The following is a 27,867-nucleotide window of genomic DNA, read 5'->3' as shown; positions in this document are numbered from 1 at the left end:
GCCGTTCTATGACGCCTGGTTTCCATTTCTGACCGCCTTGATACCACTTTACAAGTACTTTCTCACCCACCTTTAAGCTGCGGTCGCTCGTCGGATACTCATGTACAGGCCTTGTTGTTTTCTTGGGTGGTAATATTCTGTCGAATATCGTCCGGATTTTCCTTCCAAACATACATTCTGCTGGTGACTTCCCTTCTGGCACCACCGGGTTAGGTGTGACTCTGTAGGTCATTAGGAATCTTCTGACCACCTGTTCCGGGTTACCTTCTCTTTCCCCCTTAAGCAAAGCTCTTTTAATCGTATCTACAAACCTCTCAGCTTGTCCATTGGATTGGGGATGGTATGGAGGAGACTGAAGGTGCCGTATACCATTTTCACCGCAAAACCGTTTGAACGTTGAAGACATAAATTGAGTGCCATTGTCCGTTACTAAGACTTCTGGGACGCCGAAACAAGAGAGCAGACTGGATAATTTGGAAATTGTGTTCTCCGACGTCGTACTTTTCATTTCATATACTTCCGGCCACTTTGTGTAGGCGTCCACAATGACTAAAAAGTTCCTGTCTTGTATCGGGCCGGCGAAATCCGCGTGTAATCTTTGCGAGGGACCATCTGGCTTCGGCCACGGTTGTGGTTTTACTTTCATTGGGTTCTTCGCCGCTTCTAGACATGATTCGCAGCTGTGGCACAATTGTTCTATATCTTGATCCATAGAAGGCTAGTATGCGTAGCTTCGTGCCAGTGATTTCATTTTACTCATTCCCGGGTGCCCCATATGAAACTGTTTGAGTACTCGTCTTCGGAGAGTGCTGGGGATAACAATGCGTTGGCCAAACATGATGCAAGAATCGACAATTGTGAGAGATTCTCGTCGACGGAAGTATTGTAAAATCTCTCCTTGCAATCGTCCTGAGGGCCACTTATTGAGTAGAAAATGGCGGATAGTCTTCAAGGTATTATCTTTTTTGCTTGCTTTTTTAATATTTTCAAATGTGATCGACAAGGCAGCAATTGCATCTGTTAACACAGCCTGAACTTCCGCTTCGGCTTCTACTGCGGCGACCAGTACGTCTTCTCCATGTTTTGCCTGGGAACCAATCAGCCTTGAGAGTGCATCAGCTTGTCCAAAATTCGTCGTAGGATGGTATTTAATCTTGAAATCATACCCCAAGAGCGTTGTTGCCCATCTCTGTAAGCGGTTAGCTGTATAAACAGGAATACCCTTCTTGGACCCAAAGACTGTCAGTAAGGGTTTGTGGTCTGTTAATAATGTGAACTGCCTACCGAATAACATCTTGTGGAACTTTTTAACGCGAAGATAATGGCTAGTGCCTCCTTCTCTATTTGACTGTAGTTTCTTTCTGTCCCTGTCAGTGATCTGGATGCGTGGGAAATGGCTTTCTCGGACCGGTCAGAGTAAATATGTGAGATCACAGCTCCTATTCCATAGTTCGATGCGTCTGCTGCAAGTACGATAGGGAGTGCTGGGTCATAATGTGCAAGCAGTAGGTTTGAGGAGAGCAGCTTTTTCAACTTTAAAAATGCATCCTGACATTCTCGTGACCAGATCCATTTGGTATCCTTCTTTAGCAAATCATTTAACGGTGCACACCAACGATGCAGATCCGGGAGAAAAACACCATAATGGCGAATCATTCCCAAGAAAGAACGCAGGGTTGTTACATCAGTTGGTGGAGGCGTTGTCTTAATCGTTTTAACGTTTTCTGGGTCAGGTCTCCTTCCGTTCTTGTCAATTATAAATCCCAAGTAATGTACCTGCTCCATGTAGAAATCGCATTTTTCAGCACGCAATCTGAAACCATAATCCTCTATCCGTTTCAGAACCGTATCCAGTTTTTTATCCAAGTCTGCATAATCTGTACCCATAATAAGTATATCATCCAAATGGGCAGCAGAACCAGGAATATCCTGTAACATGGTATCCATGACTTGTTGGAAGATTGAGGGTGCTGTCTTTTCTCCAAAGGGAAGTCTGTTATATCGGTATAATCCTTTATGCGTTTTTATCGTCAAATAATGCTTGCATTCTTCAGCAACTGGAATCTGTAAGTAAGCTTCTGATAAATCCAGCTTTGCAAAATACTTTCCTCCATTCACTTTCGCGAACAAGTCTTCTGGTACTGGCAATGGATACTGGTGTGCTTCAAGTGCATCGTTTAGTCCTGTAGAATAATCTGCACATAACCGGATGTTTCCGTTAAGTTTCTTAACAATCACTATTGGTGCTGCCCAATCAGAAAAACTTACTGGTTCTATAATTCCGCTTCTTTGGAGTCGTTCTAATTCCTGCTCAACAATTGGTAGAGCTGCGTAAGGTACGGGACGTTTAGGTCTGAACATTGGTCTTGCTCCCGGCTTTACGGTTAGTAGTGCTTTCACCTTTCTGCATTCTCCCAGTTCTTCGGTGAACACTTGACTATGTTTCTGGAGGACCATGTTTCTCAGGTTTTGCTCAGTGGGTACATCCGATCTCATCCGACTACATATATAATTAATGGGCTGGTTAGCCAGCTGTAGCATTTCGATTAGGTCAAGACCAAGCAAGTCTGGTCCTGGACTTCCTGTGAGATATACTTTCGCGTTCTTTTGTACAGTACCTTTTTTAACTGGACAGCATATCTCTCCGACAATATTTAACTTTCCTCCAGATGCACTGTGTGCTGAGTTGTAGGGAGCACCAAGGGTTTGCCAATATGACTCCAAGTTTTCCGGCTAATAAGTGAAATATCTGAGGCAGTATCAAGCTGCAGACGGGCACGGCGTCCATTAATCTCTAAAGTCACATATTTTCTTCGATTATGTTCTGTTCTGGTATATGCCACCATTATTCTATTAGTTGATGAACAGTTTTTACGTCTTCGGTAATGAACACTTGATGAACGACGGTGCATCTTCTTTTTACAACATGTTTATTTATGTACTTTAAGCTGACATTTGGTGCACCGGTAGTTTTTGTATGGGCAGAACCTTTTGTAATGTAGCTCTCCGCAAAACCAACATGTGGATGGAGGCTTCCTAATGGTTGTGTTCTGCTTTTGCATATAGGAATCTTTCTTCCCACTGACTGCCTGTACACAAGGAAGTCGACCATTATTTTCTACCATCGAGGTGTCATGTTTCAAGTTCACCAGACGCTGACATTCAGTAGTCACCTCTTGAAGGGTGATATTTAGACACTGTTCAATTTTACTTAGAATTCTGGTTCTGATGTCGGCATCTTCCGGAGACTGTAAGCTGCATACGAATACGAGACATTTAAACTGATCTTCTGTCGTAGTTGATAATTTGAAGCGCTCACACTCACGATTTACTAAACCTGCATGCTTCACCCAGTCATCACCAGCTGCTTTTGTTATCTTCAGACATTGATAACGAATATTGAATAAGGACGACTGTTCAGCAAAGATTTGTGACAAAATCTCAATCGTTTCTTCAAAAGTAAAATCTCTTGGGTTCTTTGTAAGAATGAAATTACTGTAGCGTTCATGTTCAACTGTGCCAAGTTTTCTTAAGAGTATTCTGACCTTGGCGGCTTCCAAATCTAATGTCGACCATATTATTAATTCTATCCATGAATTTAATTTCGAAAGTTCGCCTGGTATTACTTTTGAAACCTGGTTCAAGAAATACGAAGATTTATTCAAGGTCGACCTCAGAAAACCTGATGATGCCTCTAAGGTTATGCAGACTTGGATAAAAAACTGGATACGGTTCTGAAACGGATAGAGGATTATGGTTTCAGATTGCGTGCTGAAAAATGCGATTTCTACATGGAGCAGGTACATTACTTGGGATTTATAATTGACAAGAACGGAAGGAGACCTGACCCAGAAAACGTTAAAACGATTAAGACAACGCCTCCACCAACTGATGTAACAACCCTGCGTTCTTTCTTGGGAATGATTCGCCATTATGGTGTTTTTCTCCCGGATCTGCATCGTTGGTGTGCACCGTTAAATGATTTGCTAAAGAAGGATACCAAATGGATCTGGTCACGAGAATGTCAGGATGCATTTTTAAAGTTGAAAAAGCTGCTCTCCTCAAACCTACTGCTTGCACATTATGACCCAGCACTCCCTATCGTACTTGCAGCAGACGCATCGAACTATGGAATAGGAGCTGTGATCTCACATATTTACTCTGACCGGTCCGAGAAAGCCATTTCCCACGCATCCAGATCACTGACAGGGACAGAAAGAAACTACAGTCAAATAGAGAAGGAGGCACTAGCCATTATCTTCGCGTTAAAAAGTTCCACAAGATGTTATTCGGTAGGCAGTTCACATTATTAACAGACCACAAACCCTTACTGACAGTCTTTGGGTCCAAGAAGGGTATTCCTGTTTATACAGCTAACCGCTTACAGAGATGGGCAACAACGCTCTTGGGGTATGATTTCAAGATTAAATACCATCCTACGACGAATTTTGGACAAGCTGATGCACTCTCAAGGCTGATTGGTTCCCAGGCAAAACATGGAGAAGACGTACTGGTCGCCGCAGTAGAAGCCGAAGCGGAAGTTCAGGCTGTGTTAACAGATGCAATTGCTGCCTTGTCGATCACATTTGAAAATATTAAAAAAGCAAGCAAAAAAGATAATACCTTGAAGACTATCCGCCATTTTCTACTCAATAAGTGGCCCTCAGGACGATTGCAAGGAGAGATTTTACAATACTTCCGTCGACGAGAATCTCTCACAATTGTCGATTCTTGCATCATGTTTGGCCAACGCATTGTTATCCCCAGCACTCTCCGAAGACGAGTACTCAAACAGTTTCATATGGGGCACCCGGGAATGAGTAAAATGAAATCACTGGCACGAAGCTACGCATACTAGCCTTCTATGGATCAAGATATAGAACAATTGTGCCACAGCTGCGAATCATGTCTAGAAGCGGCGAAGAACCCAATGAAAGTAAAACCACAACCGTGGCCGAAGCCAGATGGTCCCTCGCAAAGATTACACGCGGATTTCGCCGGCCCGATACAAGACAGGAACTTTTTAGTCATTGTGGACGCCTACACAAAGTGGCCGGAAGTATATGAAATGAAAAGTACGACGTCGGAGAACACAATTTCCAAATTATCCAGTCTGCTCTCTTGTTTCGGCGTCCCAGAAGTCTTAGTAACGGACAATGGCACTCAATTTATGTCTTCAACGTTCAAACGGTTTTGCGGTGAAAATGGTATACGGCACCTTCAGTCTCCTCCATACCATCCCCAATCCAATGGACAAGCTGAGAGGTTTGTAGATACGATTAAAAGAGCTTTGCTTAAGGGGGAAAGAGAAGGTAACCCGGAACAGGTGGTCAGAAGATTCCTAATGACCTACAGAGTCACACCTAACCCGGTGGTGCCAGAAGGGAAGTCACCAGCAGAATGTATGTTTGGAAGGAAAATCCGGACGATATTCGACAGAATATTACCACCCAAGAAAACAACAAGGCCTGTACATGAGTATCCGACGAGCGACCGCAGCTTAAAGGTGGGTGAGAAAGTACTTGTAAAGTGGTATCAAGGCGGTCAGAAATGGAAACCAGGCGTCATAGAACGGCGTATCGGGAAGGTACTTTATTTAGTCCGGAGTAGGGACGGAAAGTGTATCAGATGCATTAATCAGATTAGGAAAGATCATAGAACAGCGACAGATACACGACTACCGTTCCACATGCTGGTGGATCTAACGCAGAAAAGCCCGGAAGAATGCCGACACCAACGACTTAGAAAACGTAAAAGTGAAATCGCACAGCCGACAAGGGTGCTGAGCAGAAAAAGGAGAGCAACAGCAACGTTTCAAGCAGATCCTAAAAGAAGTCATACGTCACAAACTTCAAAGAGGGGAGGTGTAAGGACGGCTCGTCGGTAGACTCTAGGAAGCCCAGGAAGAGCCACAGACATTCCATCCAATCACTGCTAGGGGAATGTTCTAGAATGTCGACGTGTAGCTTCCCCATTGGATGGATTAGCATGACCCCTATGTGCCTATTGGTTGACCGAAATGATGATTTACATTCAGCCTGCATTTTTCTCGCAAGCGACATAACAAGCTCAGGAGTCATCAAGGAGCATTTCAACCAATCAGCGATTAATTAGAAGTTATGTTACTTAAATAACGAAAATGGAAGTCACATGTGGAGATCCTGATTGGCTGATTTATACACTGCTACTATGTTTAGCAGTATTCTAGAACTTTCAGTAAAAACTCAAGGACTCTTAAATTACTATAAAATCCCTATATTTTCTGTACATAAATGAACCCTGTAGTAAAGTGCTTCCCTCATACTTTGTGCCTTTTCTCTGGTCTTCAAGTCGGTGTATAGTTCTAGCTCGGGGGTACGGAACTAGCTTAGGGAAGCGAAATAGCGTTCACAATCGGCCAGACGTAACAAGAATATTATCACGAAGTTATAATTTACAAATAAAGAAAAAAGAAGAACAATAGAAAGTCATTGAAAATTAAAATTGTATACTCACCTACGTGGATGCATTACATCAGCTGCTACTAATGTATTATCTAATTCATCATACGATCCAAGATATGGATAATCATTTAATCGTATATGCTCTTCGTAAATACTACCATTTGTTAATCGATCACCAGTCCATTTACTAACCATAGCTGCAATCATTAATGGAATTATATAATTTAAACTAAAAATGGTATTTGTTTTTTATTAAAAAAAAAAAGAAAAGAAAACGAGAATAATTATTGTTAATAGCAAGATACTCAATAGACAATAATAACATAACGAATAAGATCATGTTGCAAGCAGTCAGCAGGAAGACTTGAATCTAGGTTTTGCATAGGTAAATATACTTCAGCTACTCATACTTACATTCATGAAAAAAGTGATGCTTTACGTGAAACCGCTTGTTTGTTATCTTGAACGGATGTGAATTTGATGAAGTATCATCTTACGTATTTTAATATTACCAGAGAGAAAACACTACAATAAATTAAGAACCAATAGAAAATATGTTTATGGAGTTTGCTTAATTTGAAGTTTGTTGTCAACAAAGATTAGCATCAGTAAAAAACTAGTTCGTTTTAATTTAAAACACTCACAACTCATCAAGAGATTAAACCTATGTGATATGATACTGGATGATGAGAACATGTCATAATTTGGTAAAACGTTGATTACTGTTGTTAGTGGTATGGCTATTTCCTACAGCTGTGGAATAATTACTGTTTGTTACTTACTACAACGAAACAAGACCGTTATACCATCTCAAGGAATTAAATAAGACAGTAAGTGAAAATTTATTTATTCAATAATTGCTAACTGAAACAACATCAAAAAGATACCAATGAAATATATAACATTTTAAATATTCAGTCAATGTCTTGATCGAGAAGTAGTCGATATTGCGTAGAGAACGATCCGATGTATGTATATAATTTACAAAACCAATAAATTAACTCTCATAGCCAAGAGATACAACTCATCACTGAATTATGTATTTGCTTTCTTCGTAACACTGCACAATTCGGCTTTCCTATGTTTTAGTGATATTGAAGAAAGTTTACCGTTCGATCTATATAAAAGAGCTACATGCTTTTGATATTATTCAATATTTACTTTCATAGTTCGTAAATTTGTGTGCATTACCTATTACTCTTAAACATGTTGCTAATTAAAAGTTGTAGATCTTCTTATGTTCCTGAAAACATTTCATTGAATTGCAGATAGTTTGTTTACTCATTTCATATATATATATATATATATATATATATATATATATATATTGATGGTTTCTTTTTCTTAAGAAAAACTTATTGAAATATTTTGTACTGAGAATTCCATACTGTACTTAACATATAATACTGAATAGAACTATTGACAATAATAATAATAATAATGTCTCGAATCGACTAAAGTCGGACACATAGATCACTGGATTCTGATATGGTTGTCTAGAAGCAACATGTTGGTCATAAAAACCTGAAAATCATAAGTTCCGTCGTCCTAGTGAGACTATTAGAGGACACTATCACTGAAGAGAATTAATGAAGAATAAAAAGCTTCTTTTTAATGCCTAATGGTTTTCGCTCATTCACCATTTGATATCACCTTATGATGATAACTTTTAAACTTCAGATTGACTAAGTATAATTTATAATCAAGGAAATGTTATGTTTACACATCAAAAGCAAAATCAATTTGTGTTTTATGTGAATTAGAATTGACTAGATACTGTTAAACTTCCTGTTGAAATCCATGCTTTTAGTCTAAATAAAATGGATTATTACAATGACAATTATGAACACCATACAGAACAAACTTGTCACTTGGCATTCTTGGTGAATCCAAAATCAATGGAATAAGTTTTTAATTAAAATTAATACCAGAATAAATCAGACCTTTAAAACATACGGAAATCTCTACAAAACTAACTAATTTCTCTTAATTAATTACTGAATCCTAAAAATCAGTCAATCAGTCAGCTACAACGTAGGACCAGGCACACATATGCATCGGTCCAAGTTGCTATACTTCATTAGCACAACAAGATGAACACCGAATTCATAGCAATAGTTAATTTAGTGGTGGTAATATATAAAAGAAAGGTTGTATATAAGGATATAGTATAGGAAGGAAAAAAGTTATGAAGCAATTTTAATCTCAAGGTTTAAGGAAAGATAGAGTGTATACACCGGTGCCATTGTGATCGATTCTGAGCCATGTCACACAGTCTCCAACCATTGGTTACGATAGTCACGCAGACCATAACCAAGTAATCTGCATCTACCAACATGGCTCAGATTAGAAGTAAGTGACTTCAAGCACTGATGCCACGTTTCGGCTTGGCCACCATTAACTCTCTTCCTACCATCACCAATACTAGTCAGCATTGCGCGTCGTGGTAATCGGTGTTCACGCATACTTAACACGTGGCCCAACCATCTCAGTTGATCAAGATTCACAACCTTATCAACTGATTCACCATCATTCCCTAATACCCTGCGTCTAACCTCACTATTACTTACCCGGTGATCCCAGCAGATGCCAGTAATATTTCTAAGACGTCTGTGGTCAAATACTAGTAGCTTACGAGTATCTTCTACTTTTAATGGCCATGTTTCACAGCCGTAAAGTAGAACAGAGAGAACTGCTGTGCAGTATATTCGTCCCTTAATTGATAGACGGATATCTCGCCTTCGCCATAGATGACATTAGTTGGCAAAAGCCAAACGAGCTATTTGAATCTGTGCAGGGATTTCATCATACACCAACCCATTAGGGCTGATCAGACTTCCAAGATAAGTGAAGTTGTCCACGCGTTCGACTACTTCACTCCCTATCCTTAGTTCAGGTGTTGACTCAGGCCAGTCCTGGAGTAACAATTTACATTTGGATGGGGAGAAACGCATCCCAAACATCCTGGCATTATTACTGAGTTCCAATAGAAGACTCTGCATTTTGTCAGTGTCTTCACCAAACAGGACTATGTCATCTGCGTATTCTAGGTCGATAAGTGAACCTCCTGTAGAAGATCAATTCCTGATAATTCAGTCGACGAGAGTGTTATTTCCAGCAACAGGTCTATATTGAAGTTAAACAAAAAAATGGAGATAGTGAACAGCCTTGTCGGACACCACTTGAGGTTGCAAAATCAGATGACAGTTCGCCATAAGCTCTCACTCGACTGGTAGTGTTCGAGTTAAGAGCCTTCACAAGGTTTATGTACTTCCGACGTACATCTTTCAATGACAGGCACTGCCACAGAGCCTCTTGGTCTACAGAACCTTAAAAATAGAGTAACAATAAAGAATATTACATGGTATGACGCAATAACCCAATCAAATTGTTATAAGTTTTATAGGATTGTGTCAAGAAGAAAACAATTGATTAATATATTTCTCATTTGAAAGAGTCCAGCTATAGATTTTTTAAATCGTACGCATAAAATGAACTATTGATTGAGTAGTGACAACACCACTGGCAATTCGATACTAATGACATACGTGCAATTATAATTGTTTATATCGTTTTAATCAGTTATGAATTATTGGATCAATCTTACTTTCCTTATTTGCAGTCATTAATACCAGTCTTTATTTCATTGAAATAAGTAAGGCAGTAGCAGGTATCAGCAATTCGACAAATAATAACAATAAAACTTAAAAAAATAGTAACAATAAATTTACCCGCCAGTTAATTCAAGCATAACTACAACTAATGATATAGTCATTCTAGTCACACCGCCAAGAGTAGCTGCTGCTCCAACCATAGCATAAAGTCCTGGATTAATACACGGTTGGGATGATTTACACATTTTAACAATAAATGGATGTGATGCATACGCTACAACAAGTTGTTCAGTAGCAATACCTAACATACGACCCATAATTGCACCAGCCTGAATTATATTAAAAGAGAGAAAAAGTAAATTAAAAGAGGTGGAGAATTTAGAGAAAAAAGAAAACAATAAACCATAATTCACTTCATTAAAATATAAAATAGATAATATGACATGAGAGTTATATGAAAAAGACATAGATATGTGCATATATACATTTGTAAGACTGATGATCTTCAGGATTTTAGGAGTTAGCATTATATAATACATAGGTGTATGAATAAAACGCTTTCTAAGAGCATAAATCCACTTAATTTCCTAATATAACAGAGGATACATTTGATTTCAACAGTATTTTACATTGTAATGTAAATAATAAATTCAAAGCAATCAGTCCCTTTGATAGATTTCGATAGTGTAATAAGAAGACGATGATTATCAGAACTGTATGATATATTAGCGCAATACATTTCGAACAATTTCATCACACATATACTTGTTAAGAAAATTTATATATAAAAATAAAAGGTCAACTAGAATAGAAATGGAGGGTAAGAGGAGACAAGGATAATAAAGCAAATAATGTGGAAACGATCCGTAACCTCATCACTCTGGATAACAAGCTAATATTATAGGGTAGGTTCAGGGTGAGAACAAACTGTTTTTACATATTCAAAAATGAAGACCTGAAAAGGAAGTTGGATTAATGTCGGTTTTAACGACCTGGAAACGTGACCTCAGGGCCCAAGGGACAACTGCTTGAGGCCAGTCGCGCACGATCTTTTTGTGTGAGGTTTTTGACGCGTTAGCTCCGTTCTTCAAAAAGCCTTACCGGCGGAGACGGAAATCCGTGAGGTAAGGTGACGCGTGACATTTTTAGAGACGACTTTTTCTAACCCCTTCCTTCCTTGTGAGAAGGCAACATCGCTGCAGATGCTGATTGTCCGAGGGAAACACCTTACTGCTGTCACACCCCTCTACAGTCAGCAGTACGACTTCGCCCTCAGACCTTGATTTGCTGTTTTTAGTCTTACCGTTCTCTAATCGACCTACCTGGGATGGTAGAACCTACAGGAACATATGTTCCAGCCAATATAGCTCGGTTGGGTCATCACGATAGGCAAGCCTGACCACCACGTCAAGGTAACAGCTACGGTCCAGAATCAACAAAACGTTATACTATCAACTAATACTCAACTGTCCTCACTCTATAAGTCAAGAAGTCACTAGTCAATCAGTCAGCCACATCCTTTCAAACTTTATTTTACAGTATTTACAATCAATCAACTATCAATTATGACAAAAACACTATCACATTAACACACACAACTATACTACTACATAAATTTACTCACTTGACAGATAGTGAACATCATATCGAAATAGAGGAAGCTATCTCTGTTTTATACTAAGTTCCGAAAAATCTACCTCAAGGAGCTAGATTACGGTTACTCTACATAGCCGAAGCCACCTGGATCAACTTCAGAAAACGAAACTTATGTATCCAGAAAAGGTATATCCAGCCTCTATGTTTAATGTGGCCTACAACTGAATCACCGGACACCTAAACTGAAAATTATAAACCTCTTACCCCCTATTTTTTTGGTTACCTCTATCTTAATCTTCACACACATCATTCCCAATTTGTTTATCGTAATTACTTTGATAAAACCCTTCTTATTGCGTATTATATTCACACAACAATATTATTATTATTACTATTACTACTATTTATCATTATTATCCCAATTGACGAGACAAAATTCTCCTGCTATGAATTTTATTCACACAATTTTTTGCATTTTCATTTTTTCTATATTACTATTATACTGATTGTGACTGGACACTACTCCAAATCATTTTAACCATTATTAAATGACGTTTCTAATTTACAAATGACACAATTTTGAAGTATATATGTCGTAACAGATGCAAACGTTCACCATTTTTAACATATAACATTGTCAAATTAACTAATACGTGCATCATTTTGGCCTTTATAAAATATCATAATAATTATGGACTTATAACTATAGAGCCCGATGATGAAGTTATTGAGAACAATTGTTCGCTCAAATATTCTTCATTTTTGAATATATTCCATGGGGATCTTAAAACTGCTGTTTTTGAGTACACAAAGGGGGTTTGAACTTTCGTATGGCTAAAGCTTCAATAAACCTCAGTATACGCCCTTTCACACTTTTATACAACACACAAAAGCCAAGTTAAAATCAGTTCTATGGCCTGTTTCGATTATATGTTTAGCACTTAACTTATTGATGACTGAACTGTAAAACTTCAAGAATAAAGCAGTACGATAGTGTTAAATATCCCTAAAAAAAATAATTTTATTTAAGAGAGTATTTGTGGTGTATGCTACTTGTGTCTGTCGACATAAGTAGTATGTAACACCAATCAGAAGTGGAAAGCCTGGAAGCAGAAGGTTATGAAGATGGAATTGAAGAGAACGAGAATGTAAACAAAGAGTAATAGCAATGAAGGAACGATGAAGTTTGAGACAATTGATGTATAGTTTCCACACTTTACGAAATAACTCTGTAATTGTGCATTAAATAGTAAACCGGTTTTTCCCACCCGAGTTCTCGTTTACTATATATACACACTGTAATAATTAAACGAATAGAAAAATTCCCGTTGAATAATTGAGTAGTGGAAATGATGATTCCTTGAGAACACTGTATGTCCGAAATATATACCTAGCTGATGAGTGTGTTTGGTAAATTCTTCATAGTTTCGCAATTTCATTAGCTACAAACTGCCAATAATTTTGGTAGTTTTCCATAACTTTAAAAAACTCAAAAAATGACTTGTGACAGAATAAATTCCTGCTTTCTTTGCTGGTAACTTAGTTTTCGGCATTATATATTAGTGTTTTCTGTAAAGGACAATCTCAATAACAACTCATAAATTTATAATCAAGCAATGGTCTATGTTATCACCTGATCGGCTTCAACCATTTTTAGTTTGTTAGCCTTGTTATGCGTCCTAAGGTCATTAGGCATTACTATATAATCAGAGCTGCTCCATTTCAACGTAACACTTCTGTTAAAAATACAAAGCTAACCTGAAAGTCTCGTTTTTCCTAGAGCATGTTAACGTGTGGATGGATTAACGTCGAAGTGGTGTTTTGCACAACAGATTTTATCCAATCGAGTTCGACAAAAAACATGTTCGTATCAGAATAAGCTCAATGATTCTGCAGTTAACAACTACCTAGGCACAAACTGATTCCAATTTTAGGAGAAAATATTTACACAAACTAAAATTGAAATAAAGTTTAAGCTTTATTTGTAGGATGGTGGATGTATGGAAATCAGTTACTAAGTCATTTAGGAACTTACTGGATCCGGAATTCAGACAATTCTAAGATCATTAACATAGATTTAGCAAATAAAAAAAGCAATGCATTTTTACTAGTAACTGCCAGAGAAATGACCAAAACAAGGAATACGTACTGCTAACGATGGAATAAACAAACCAGTAGGTACTTTAATACCAAATGTGAAAACGGTTAGAATAAGCTTTAAAACCAATGCGATTGCCAATAATACCATTGCTGTAGATAATGATGGTCCGGCAGGATAATTCTGATATACTTTAGTCATTGGGTTACTTGTATTAAAATGATAATCACTGAAGAAAACAGGGAGAAAAAACAAAACAAGAGGTGGAAATTGTAAGCAGAATTTCCATTATATCATGATATAGAAAATGATTATCTATTCTAAAGTAAATAAAAGATAAGTACATGAGAAATTGATATGATAGATTATTAATAATATGACTTATTCACTCTGTACATTTTTGTGCACTTAGTTTAGAGAAATCGTATGAGGCCAGCTGTAATAAGTGTATGCTTATTGGCCCGAGTTGCCACACTATATTTACAAAATGATATAAGTTAGCAAATATTTGCAAAACAGTTTAAAATCTATTAGTATAAAAGATAATAAAGATTAAACACAGTTTACCGTTCAAAATGAAACGGAGGAATAAAAGGTACGGAACAATATTGAAGCTAGAATAATGATGAAAGCATCTGCAATAGGAGTGATTTTCAAAAAAGTCAAATAAGATCTCCAACAATTGCTTACGATACTTGTGTGGACCTCAACCAGGTGATCTGTAGCCAGCGACACTGCTCGAATCAACAGCCACTGTCACCATGGATCGGTGGCGCGCCGTTACCTCACCACTCACGGCTGTTCTTGAAACTAGTCCTACCCAAGCCAGAATTATTGAAAGGGGTGTACAGTACATTTGTCGCCTGAGCGATAGATGGATAAACCGCTGCGCCACAGGTGGCTCAGGTTGTTAAAAAGAGATGACAACATTCCCAAGATAACTGAATTGGTTAAAGCCCATGGCTACTCCATCCTAATAAGTTGTAGTGCGCATCGACACATGATAATCTTGAAACATTTATTTATTTAAACGGTGGGTCATACTACTCGAGAACCTCAAATTGATTCAAGAAAAACGGAGTCTGGACCCAGAACCTACTAACAGAAATCAAAAGAGAAATGTTACAAAGGTATTCGAACGTCCAGTTGGTAGAGAACCAGTATTATCATTCAAAATCTTAATTATTGCTTTTTTTTAAAACCACTAAGTATTGTGAATTGTACAGAGATGTATCAGACTACCAAAGTATATTAATAGTTACTAATTACAAAGAAAATTAAATCATGCTGATGATAATGACCAGTGTAATTCTTGCAATTTAAACTATGAGTTATCATGTAACCGCGAAGAACAACAACTATTGTTTGATAAAAAATATTTATTCTATGTGTGTTGTAAGCCATGTAATATTAAATATATATAAGTTCATATAATTGTACGAGAAAATCAATGATTACTCTCTTATCAGTAAACAGAATCGCTTTCTAAACACGTTTCCCCCCAGAAAACCATAATTGCAAAATATCTTATTGATAAAAATTAGTTAATGTATATGAGTGTGAAAAATATTGAGAACACACAAAATGAAAGAAATTCATTGAATTTAATGTGAAGCTTATTTGTTCTTATCAGAGGAAGGATTGTCAAAAAGACTGAAAACATCCCGAACTCTATGTGCAAGCTAAGTATTATAAATGCGTTTAACTGAATCGTATAAAAGATTTTTCAATTCAAGGTAATACCTACGTTGTCTAATCCGATCGACCGTTACGAGTATTTCTATCTTTATTAGTTCTGTAAAGTTGACAAAGTAAAACCGTTCATTTGCTCAGAAAAATAAATTTGAAGTTAAAGTCCCTAGGTGTGTTTTGTTTTTTGCTAAGTGAAAGATGAGAAGCTAACAAACCAAAGACTGCTATTGTTTATTTCAATATCCAATTAAGATATTATATATGCAGTGAAATCGAGATGACGAGTCCCGAACAGGACGAAATGTGTATCCTTCATTACATTTTCTAATTAAGTTCCATTTATTCTATACCAAAACATAATGCTATTATCTACAGTTCTTTTCCAGATATCTTGAAGGTTTAACTGAAACATTATACTAACTTTGATGGTTTTGAATTCAATATTGGGAAAATTCATGAGTAGCCACTGCATTCAAAGTCTCCAAAACAAACAGTAAACATGGTTTATTAAGGCTACTAAAAAGCTTGAACATTCTAACTTTTACATCAGTAGGAAATTATGCTTTAACACTACTGTTATCATTACCCTAAAGTTAAAGAAAACTAAACCTCCACTTCGTATGTAGTGGATTAACGTTGAATAACTCTTACTAACGACTTCTATCGGCCATATTGAGCACCTAGTTAAACAAAGTCGATTGAAGCAATGAGTTGATTTGTTTGTTAATCTTTAAGTAAGATCCACCAATACAATTCAGATGACGAGAAGGATTTGTGAATCAGGTTGGTGATTTTGGTGAAGTTTTATTCTCTGAGCTCTAGATAACCTAATCAGAACTTCAGATAGATGTTCAGCCTGTTGTTATACAAAAGGAAAATAGACAATTCACAATTAAACAGTCCATCCCAGAGGATGAAACTCCATTAAAGTAAAAAAAACTATGGAATTAATTATATGTAATCAATAAGTATCATGTCAATAAGCATAAATGTCATTTGTATTCTTACCACAGAGAGAAATCAGATCCTGGAGAACAGCGACTCACTAAAAGTTTAATCAGTTCACTGGTATTCATACGAAGATAAGTATGTGGAAATGATAGAATAGCAGTAATTAACGTAACAACAAGTACTTCACGAACAGGATATTTACCTAACCAAGTGGTTTTACGCAAACGACATATATACAGATTTGCTCGATTGAATACTGTACCAAAAATTCCCTGTAATATGAATAAATTATTTTTTTTAAAGTCAGAAACAATAACAATTAAATGATATCCACTGGAAAGGTTGAAAAAAATATTGATTAGTCTCAAATTAGACTGTTGAAATGTCAAAGACATGTTGACCTAAACGAGTGACAACAGTATATTATGGTAATCAATGCAATATATGGAAACTAACTCTATGACTAGATTTGAGAGGATCAAAATCGGGAAGGTTGAAAACAATAAGTCACGAGTTCTACAATTCACCATAATAAAATAATGCACAAAACCGGAGATCTCAATTAATTGACGCCACTCTGAACCCTCCACAAGTATACTACCTACTCAATAATATCGCGTTTTCTACAGTTTAAGATATTTACACAGAGTTTATGTTTCCCAAGTTCAATTTTGCAATTCAGCTATTCTACTGACGAAATTCCGGTATCAACAAAGTCTCATTTGTCACTCAAATGTATTTCACAGACTCAAAAGTGTCAATCGGACATTTAGATGGAAATTAAAGGGTTCCTCCATGAATAGTAGCAAGCGTAAGTAAATAGGACAATGAGAATCATCTGAAGCTCTGTACAGATAATAAAATATCAGTGCAAAGACCATCTGACACAAAGACTGCTGATATAACACTTATTAACCGATCTATAAAAGTCTAGTTACAACTAACAGAGATTACAACCCGGATACCTATTCATGGTGAGGAGATAAAAAGAGCATCTGTTTGATTCATATAGCTTCCCCTCGAATGCACTATGTGCTGATTGATGAATTGAATATATTCTCGATCTCCCAATTTTCTCCAACGTTCTTCTGATTATAAGTCTTATATCGGAAGCTGTGTCCTACTGTAAGCGCTTTTCATATTCATTGATCTTGAGAGAAACATACTTTCTACGATTATGGGAGCCGATTCTGTAACGAGCTACCGGTACCTTCGCTGTTCGTGGTTTGAATCTTCTAAAATACACTTCCGGTTGACAGTGCTGTCGGTTTTGCAATAACTTTCTTTGTTCCTTTTTCTAGAACATATAGTACAACGATGATTTTCAAGCAGACAAACCTTTAGAAATGTCAATCGCCACATAACCAGCATGAGGAAGATGGTTTGTTGCTGTCGTTACAATAATTCTGCGTGCTAGGACCTTTTAAAACCTTTCTCTCGACTGTGTTGACGTGGAGAAACCGGTAATCGTTCTCTGCCATTGATGTATCATGCTTCAAATTCACTAACCTTTGGCATTCAGTAGTTAGTTACTGCAGGGTCATGCTGGGACAATGTTCAAGTTTGCTTAGGATTCTTGTTCGGATGTCAGCATCCTCGGGTGAACGCAGGCTACAAACAAATACAAGGCATTTAAACTGGTTTTCTGTCGTGGAAAACAATTTGAACATCTCACATTCTCGATTCACAATTCCTGCATGTTTCACCCAGTCATCTCCTCGCTCTTTCGTTATCTTCAAGCACTGATAACGGATAATAAATAGAGATCACTGTTCTCCAAAGATTTGAGACAGGGTTTTAATTGTTTCATTAAAACTAAATAGAAAATAAACTAATCTTATATTTATCCTAATTTTACTGTTAAGTAAATTATTTTATTATTGATGAAGTAAGTAATAAGCAATTTCGTGCCAAGCAGATGTCTAAACAGTTTGGGATGCTTTCGTTAAAATAGTTTTCCAACTAACAGGTATATTATATAAAAGTCAACATGGAATATGTGTGAAATCATCTATCTATCTATATATATATAGCAGCTGTGTAGGGTTACAGTTAATGCACATTAACAGATAACCGTGTTCTAGGTTGACATTGTCTTTAGTTAACCGTTGGGATTAATATCCCAGATATATTTTCTTGACACGTTGTCTATATTCACTAGAAGCTGGAAAATTATATTTAAATATTGACATCATTATAGCAGTCATTTTCTTGATCATGGGTATCGTTCGTTGTCATTTAACTCACCCGTACTGTGGTGTGGGCTACTTATATCCACACAAGTAGTCTATAACGATGGTCGGACGTTGAATGTATTTCAGTAAAAGATCGATAAGGAAAGAACGGAAACGAAACACAATCGGTATGAAAATGCATGAACAATAATAATATTAATAATAATCGGAGACTATGGACTGATATTTGCAGAAGGGATGGTCAAGATTGAGACAGTTGATTGATGGTTTGCAAATTAACTGTTTACTGTATGGTTGTCAGATTTAAGTGAGATAGTCTGTAATTGTCGTCTCAAATACATTCGGCTGTCCTCACTCGCCTTCTTGTTCACTACAATTGGATAAAATGTTTTACAGAGTTTCCAGAGCATCTGTTGGTTTTTTTTCAGTTTTCTGGATTTCCCCAACACTTTTACATGACAAGAAACTACCTTTAATCATGTGTAAAAATCAAAATGTGAATTAATTAATTAATATGTGTAGCAGTAGACTGAAACTGCACACAACTTACTCCAAGTAAACCGAGTAAAGCGAATGGAATTAATTCCATTACATGCCATTGTGCTTGATAATCGACATAGAACATAATCATATTATCACTACCATATGGATTTAAAATACGCAAAACATTAGCTGATACCATGGCACAAAAAAATGATCGAAACATTGTTTTCATCGGAAAATAATAACTAGCTTCTTCTAGTGAAAAAAGAACACCACCAATTGGTGCACCAAATGCAACAGCAACTCCAGCAGCCGCTGAAGCTGAAAGGATCTAGTGTTTTTGAAGGTAGAAAAAAAAGAAGCAGAACCAGAATGTAAAAACAACAACAAATGGAAATCAGTAAAATATAGTTTGATTTTAAGGAAGTTGTTCAATTTAAGAAATGATGATAAATAATAATAATATTCACCACGAAGTGATATTCATTGGGAAAATACTGAAAACTACACAATTAAGATCGATAGACAAGTAGTAGCATGCTTTTTGTAGATGCAGACTACCTAGATAGGGTCTGTGCAGTAACGGTGACCAGAGGTTGAAATCATTGAATGAGATGGCTCAGAATCTAGCATAGTGGCCCGGTTAGATTCACTCCTTATCCCCCTCAAGACCTTAAGTTCCAATATTTCTTGACAAATATCTTTTCTTTCTGTCTATCATATTATTTCGATTTCTTCACTATACATTTCGCTAATTTTATCCCGTTGTGATAATGTGATATGGGTAACTTGGTTCAGGGCATATTTGTAGCAGATTCTATGACTGACTGACTTTTTTCGTAATCTACATTGAGAGATCAAAGTTGAGACTTACATAACTTGTGGTGAGAAATTTACAGTGGTTTAAACAAACTATCTTCGAAAAATTCAAACAATTTTGATCAAATCATTCCTTTAATCAATTTTGACTTCGATGTGACGCTTAGAGTAAATTAAGTTGAAACAATAAAGACACTTAATGTCTATGAAGAGTATCATGTGTATATCAACTAATAGATTTTATCTCATTAGCCTAAAAGTAATGATGGTGGCTTAGCAAACCCAAAGAAACGATTTCGGTTACAATTTTTCTACAGTAGGAGGTTTACTCATGATGCCTTATTTGTTCTTTCAAAACATAATATCAGCAAATTCGTTTTGAAAAAGTGGGTCATTAGAATTTTATCGTAGGAACGAAACTATTTGTCCAATGATACATGACAAAAATAGTCGCTAATGACAACTATGATATTAGTATTAAAACAAAAACTTAGAGTAGTTATAAACTGACGCGACCTTTGATATTGTTGTCACGTGTATTTTACCCGTTAGTTTGAAAATTGGACTTATGACACCCCTGTTGATTTCGAAGCGTACATATAGACAAGCTAATATATGCCATCAGAACGAATAGCTAATGATTGTCCACGTGAACGAAGATGGCAGCTAGGTTGTACGGTAGTTTTGTGGTTGTTTTTTTTAAAAACGTGTTCAGGTTGATTTTCTTAGTCACTACACCCTACATTATGTGTAGTATAATGTTGTTAGATATTATTGACCTTTGAACTGAATTATTCGCAGAAACCATACATAGATTGGTTGTAATAACTGCTTAGATGGTTTCAAGTTATCTAATCCTTGTTACTAAATGTAAATGGCTTTATCACAATGATTAACGTAATAATATTTTTGTTAATTCGTATTCGCGCATGACTTTTTTCTGATTTTTGATTAATTATTAACACTTTGAGGAACGCCATTAACTTCTATTCTGAGCCATTTCTGACAACGTCTCTAGCTAATGTGTTACATCATCTCTAAGAACCCAACCAGGGAGTCGGGAGTGAGTGCTGAAAATCTTAAATCCTAGGCTAATAATTTCCATTGATTGTTGACAACCGTCTAACATAGACCACAATAAGTTCGTAAAATATTATTTCTCAACAGCTTTTATCTTAGAAAACTTGCCTCACGTTTTTTAGCTTCATTCTGACCATATTTGGGAAAGAAATGAGCAAATATATTTCCAACACAGGCAGCCATATGAACCATGGGTCCTTCTTTACCAAGATTTAAACCAGCACCTACTCCGAGAATCATACCAACCGATTTTATCAGAAGAGTCCATTTCCCTAAGTAACCACGTATAATGAATCCACCAAGAATAGTCTTAATTTCAGGAATACCGCTACCTAAAATCAAAGTACGGAAAAAATAAAGCAATAGATTTCCTTAATATAAAAAACAACACATTAACTAAATAGTTGGTCTAGATAATCTGGGATATACATATAGTGAAGGCTGGAAACCGAAATCAATGACCAGATACCATCAGTGACATAACGCAGTTTTTGTATACAGCACAAATGAATTAAAATATATCTTATCAACACCTTTAATTTATGTTTTCCATAAATTTGAAGAGTATTTCAGATGACATTATACATTGAGGATACTCACATATCACAGTACTATTTGAAAAGAGAGGAAACATACTAACGTAGGTTTTTTTTTAACCATTTCAATACCACAAAGAGCACACGTTTCCTCAAGTGTACAAATTTAAAACGAAATGAACGAGAATGATCTGTGGTCCGGGAGACCGGTATCAAATACGCTTCATTTCTACTATTCAGAATGACATCCCGTTGATCATTTAATATATTTTCCAGAAAACTTTGTAGTAACAAAAGCGTTTTCCCATTACGTAAGCTTTTTAAAACATGAACATTCGTTCTAACTGAACTTATCGTGATTAGATAAAAAGTCCTCCTGTCCTTTATTATATATATAACAACCATGAAATATTTTACTGGGTGCTACAAGAATATGTAGAAAAAAACAAACAGTTACACAAGTAAGATCATTATAGATTCACTTGTAAAACAATTTGTTTTTATTTATCCAAATAAAAATTTGAATTTCAGTTAACTAATTCTCCAAATTTGGATTGAGACATCAATAGACACACAATACAACATTAATCTACACAACGAGAATTTAATAAGAACATAATGAAACTTAAAAATCAGGTTGAGGTTTACACACCGTACAATGAGATAAAAATAGCATTAATAATAATGATAATAATAACGATATATTCTGAAAATTAAAACGAAATACATGCTAATTTACATGCACGATATGGTTGATACAAATTGCCAGGCACCAACAACAATAAAAATAACTTAAGTTCACACTTTCCGAAAAGATTTGTTTTCTAGATTACGTCAGAATGAGCACTCGAAGTGATAATAATGTAGAGTAATGAAGAAGAACGTAGGATGCAAAAGTTCAAGTGAAATGATTTAATAGTTTTTTTATGGAGTTTATTCTCTGAGCAGGATGGTTTGGTTATGGAGTTTTCATCGTTCCTCTGAACGACATCGTCAGCACAAATCATCCAGCTGAGCTACAAATCTTCTCCACCATGATCTTATAGTACATCATTAGTCAGTGTAAAAACTCCATCGTAATAATATATTAAACAACCAACGAGTTGTTTCATTACTAGCATATACAGAAATATCAAATAGGACTGACATTAATGAATCATTATATTAGTTTTGGTGTGGAAAACACTAAACATTTGTCATACAAGACACATGAAATAAACTTAACAACCCACGTCATGGTATATTGTTGACTGACGGCAATGCGATCTTGTTCAGAACTTAGAGATAGTCAACGAAGAATTTTCTATTGTGATTGAAAGTCAATACACTCAGATAATTAACTCGTAAAAGAATGACAAATGAAAATCGCGGAAATCCAAACGACGGTTTGTCATGTGTATATTCAAAATACTGAGACTGGTTACAATATAATTTAACGCTATTAATTAAATGGAAAGTAAATTTCAAGCCTGATAACTCAGTTAACACAGACAGCTCCTTGACACAGAGGCTTTTTCCCACACTCTACATAGAAAATCACAAACTATTAAAAGCGACTTGGAGAGATGCACGCCAAAAACAATAAGAGATTTATGTAGAAGGAAAAGCATGTTTAGAAGTAGGAAATAGCAATGGTTTTTAATCAAATAATAATATTTACAATATCTAGGTAATCTAGTCTTTCAAAAAGGATTGCATCTACAAATGATCCAAAGGCATTATAGGTCAACTTAAAAAAAAAAAAGAAATCTTACAACTCTTTCAAAAGGTGATAAGAAACCAATCAAGAATAAAATTATTAATTTCTGATAGCCGTTCAGTGCAATGTTCGATTATAATCTTATAGCAACCAACAATTTCGATTATAGTTAATTTTGGTTAAGCCTTTTTATTAACTTACTTAACAGACATCGTCATTTGAATAACAATCTGCATATTCTTTGTACTGTTATGACCACTAGAGCAGATGACACTCAAGCCAAAATATTGATTGCTTAAGTATCATTCGATGACTCATACACCTCCCCATATATGTATGCACGCAAATCCTATTATCAGTTTTTGTTTTGTTTTGCTGTGCCCTTATTAAATTTGACTATAAATTGCCTATGTAATTGCTTGTTGCTAGCTCGCTCGCTGATATTCGCTCAGGTGCTGGTAGATTTCTGGTCTGAGTTATTTGACAATAAACTATAGTTGCTGCCTCTCATTGCATTCTGACTTTATGCACCGCTAAGATTGGAATTATAACGGCTATCAAGGTGAACGATTAACGAAGCACGGCACTACAAGCTGACTATTTCAGTTATTAGTTATTTTAATATATTATTCTGCTATATTCTGATAATTATTCAGTCAGGTTTAACACTTATCCAACATGAAATTCGCTAAGAGCGATCATAATTTAGTGAATATATATTACTCAGAACAAACGAGGCTATCTTCTTACTAGTTAAGCATTGCCTCAATAATAGTGAGGGTAAAATGTTGAAAAGTCAATCCGTTGAGTTCACTCAGACCAGTCATACTTGCATTGAGTAAATCTTGTATGCTATTATGTTGATATTTTCAAATTATATAACAAAGACCAGGTTATAAAAGCAGTTTATTTTTTGTGAAATAACGTATGAAAGATGTTGTATTCTTTTGAAAGTGATTTTTGAATGTCATAAAAAATAGTCACAAAGGAAGCCGAATGCTTTCAGTTCAAGTTGGTACACTGGTGAAATATAATTTTATGTAATGGATAAGTCAACTGATGAGGAACTTAAAAGGAAGCTCCAAAAGTGCACGTTTAAGGTATCTTTGACTGAATAAGTTGACTGATGAAGGGTACAAAAACCCATAGTTTTCCAAACCTATGACAAACTGATAATCCATTTTATTTCGTTGGTTCTCGTTAGCTGCTTACAACCTGTGATATTTAAAATCATAATTACATAATGTGTTTAAATTACTTACACGAAAGGGTTTGATTGGAAGTTATATTGAAGACACATTGGTATAGTATAGCAAAGGTGTAAATAAATTTAATAGACTGAACCAACAAAATAAAATGAATTCATGCTATTTTGCTCTTTTCAAAATGATAAAGGGAACTATGTGTATAAGACTGATAATCCTCTGACACTACTTATTTCAACACTTAGAAAATTCAAACGCAGTTCAATGTATTGGAAATTAAACAACTAAGTAAAAGCACCAGCCCTTAGCAGTGATAGTTCACAATTTACAACATATTTTTGAATTGAATAATCAACTTTCTGTTTTCAATAATTTCTTTCGAAATTTTGTTTGATAACCATCTAGTATTAACATTGACTCGGATAATATAATTAACAATGAACAAATACTCAAAAATAACCATTCAAGAAAGTAGGATTTAAACTACATATTTATAGGCTTACTAGTGAACAACATTCTGATTCCTAAAGAGATTGGTAATGAGTTCAAATCTCAGTCTGAACATAAACACTTAGATGCACATACACATCAAATCGCTGAGTTCTGAAGTTAGGAAGAACGCGCATCTTGGATTCCAACATTAGATATTACTCTAAAAACAATTGTTACTGAATTTAATTAGTTAATAAGTACAAGTTTATGGAATAGTCTCACATTAGCTCTCATATCTAATGTGATACTACTTATCTATCTAAATCAAAGTAGATAACTCAGGATGTACAAAGACAATTTCTAAGCCATTATTAAGCTTTGTTTAATGACCACGAATAACGGAATTTAGAAAAAAACATGACCTTTTGCAAACTAGAATATTTTAAGCACAAGTAGTCAAATGTACAAAACGTCTTACTTACCACAAGCATAAGGAGCAAACATACGAACAAGAAATACACAAACTAGAGCAAATAACACAGCATAAATAATGTAGAACAGGTAACCAACAAAGTAAGCATCTGGATATTCACCCGTTGGATCTTTGTTCATAAAAAGACGAGACCATGAATACCACTAAAATTGAAAGAAGTGAAAAAAAGAACAAAAACAATTACAAAACAATTACACATTACATAGTAAAACTTTGATCACATTTCGAAACATTCAGTATTAGTGTGTCCGAATCATTTTTCAAATTGAATCTATTAGTGCACATCTATGAATCGACTATTTAGTATATCGCTTTTTAACTAAATTTGTAAATAAAATTGCATAATCCTAGGGGTGTAAACAACATAACTGAAACTCATTAGTTCACTTAGCTAATAATAAATAGATATAATAACTCATTTAACAAGTACAAATTCATGTACTTGACTCTGAGCTATTAATACAAGCTGGTTGGCTTATTTATCTGATGTTTTGAAGAAAATCAACAACCAAACACTTGTAATTGGCATTTTATTGAAGAATAAGGAAATATAATGAACATACTTACTTGATCACAGACATCATCCGCTTGACTTGATGACCAACAACACTGTTCACGGTTGAACCAAAATGCATCTAGACAAACACCCTCTTTTAAATCAGACATCCAAGTACAACCAATATCAATGATACAAGCAATGAAACCTGTTAACAAACCGACACATAATACACAAAACCATCCAGAGGCAGAATCCCAACAGGCTTTAATTGAACCACAGCATGTTTTCTAGATATTGTAAAATTGACAATGAAAACACAGGTAGGAGAAGCATAGAACCAGTTTAAATATTAGAGAATAAAATTTGTACTTGACCAAGCTTACCTTAATAAAAGGAGGAAAGATGACAAGGTCAAATGGGAACCATGCATGATCTTAACAATGCTTAGAAAAGGCAAAGCATTTACAAATAACCGAAATGTAACTTATTCGCTAGATGAAGGCTTATGAAGATAGCTTCAAACTTCAATGTTTGACTGAGGACTGGTGATAATACTCAGACTCAAGTAGATAAAATAAGCTTCGAACTATCCATATACTGGTAGCAAACCACAACGATACCACTTGAGAATAAGTTTACGGACTTTCTATATTATGAATGACTAGCTTCTAAATTGGTCATATAAAAAAATAGCCGAAAAACGATAACACGGTGGAAATACTAAAAATGTAATAAGTTTTAAATAACACACTTTGACAAGTCACTTATTGAATTCACAGTTATATTCAACTATAAACTCTGACTTAGTGACTAAAGGACTTCATTTTCAACTATTCAATGATGTACTCAAACTCCACTTAAAATGAAACATTCCAACTGTCACTGGGTAGTATTACTGATCTTCTTGCAAAAAGAATGGTTTGGAGCCGAGTACCGCGCACAGGATACACGAAATATAGGATAGAAATCAATTAGCAAGATAAACGACATGAAAAACTGTGCAATATGAGCTTATTGAATTTACGAGAAAAATTATCATAATTGAAAGCTGAAAAATAATTAAAATAAGACATATTTCGAAAATATTCTAAAAATGATATCAGTGACAAGATAACTGACAATAAAACGAATAAATCTATGTATAGTGTATGATATCAGACAAATTAGATGCATGTGATAACAGATACTGACTATTCACTTAGTATTGTTTGTTTGAATATTACCATTGATGTTTAGGACTGCAACTGGTCAGTCTCTAATTGGTATATGTGCATACTGTGTGTATTGCCTCGATATAGCCTTAATTCACAAGCATTGAAGGCAAAAGATGGAACTATAATGGTTTAGACCGCATTATTTGTGTAAAGGTTAATGATACCAGCCAGTTATCCAAACCATAGCAAGTGGATTGACTTTTGAATCTGAAATCCACCAGTTAAAATTTGAACAACCTAACAACCAAGTGATCACTTCATTGTTTATAAATTTAAGGACAAAGAATGTTGACTTGTTATTACAAACAACATGATCAATAATATTTTTCAACTTGAAAAGTCTAATTGAATGTTAAAAATAAAATAAAATTCCTATATAAGAACTAACTGAAACATGTAGATAGAAAATGATGAAAAAATAAAAGAAACTGAGGACCAATGAAATAAACAAAACATCACAGAAAGTTTTCCTATTTTTTAACATACTTGTAAAAATTCTGACATGTCGACTTGTCCATTCTTATTAATATCCATTGTATTCAAAGTAGACTGTAGTACTTCTTCACTAACATATTCACCAGATTCCTAAAAAGGTTAATAAATATTATTTGTAAAAACATTCATAAAATACAATAAGAATATTGTACTTATTATTACTATTATTCAGACATGTAGCTTGAAGAAAGTTAGCTTAGTTACGAAGAATTTTACGAGAACTGATAATATCAGCTGGATAACCATTTGATAAGTTAGTTATAAACAAAATAGAAGCTGGTACTTATCTGTATCGATCCAAGTCACCATACCATATCAGCATA

General features: G+C 35.4%; 1 protein-coding gene across 1 annotated transcript in view; it reads right to left on the bottom strand.

Annotated features, from left to right (window-relative positions):
* Positions 1–26,122, bottom strand: part of Smp_071970 (chloride channel protein,putative) — a gene marked incomplete at both ends in the record, with an annotated part of 34,415 nt that extends 8,293 nt beyond the window's left edge. Inside the window, 8 exons of the mRNA XM_018795920.1 lie at positions 6,500–6,672; positions 10,175–10,386; positions 13,803–13,980; positions 16,452–16,666; positions 19,140–19,403; positions 21,143–21,303; positions 25,326–25,479; positions 25,904–26,122. Coding sequence (XP_018646934.1) covers positions 6,500–6,672; positions 10,175–10,386; positions 13,803–13,980; positions 16,452–16,666; positions 19,140–19,403; positions 21,143–21,303; positions 25,326–25,479; positions 25,904–26,122 — 1,576 coding nt within the window. The remainder of the gene's footprint in view (positions 1–6,499; positions 6,673–10,174; positions 10,387–13,802; positions 13,981–16,451; positions 16,667–19,139; positions 19,404–21,142; positions 21,304–25,325; positions 25,480–25,903) is intronic.
* Between the last annotated feature and the right edge of the window lie 1,745 nt (positions 26,123–27,867).

Source organism: Schistosoma mansoni, assembly GCF_000237925.1.
Source record: "Schistosoma mansoni, WGS project CABG00000000 data, supercontig 0177, strain Puerto Rico, whole genome shotgun sequence".
In the NCBI taxonomy this organism is placed as follows: Eukaryota; Metazoa; Platyhelminthes; class Trematoda; order Strigeidida; family Schistosomatidae; genus Schistosoma; species Schistosoma mansoni.
Note: the sequence above shows the minus strand (reverse complement) of the source record. Positions and strands in the feature narration are given on the sequence as shown.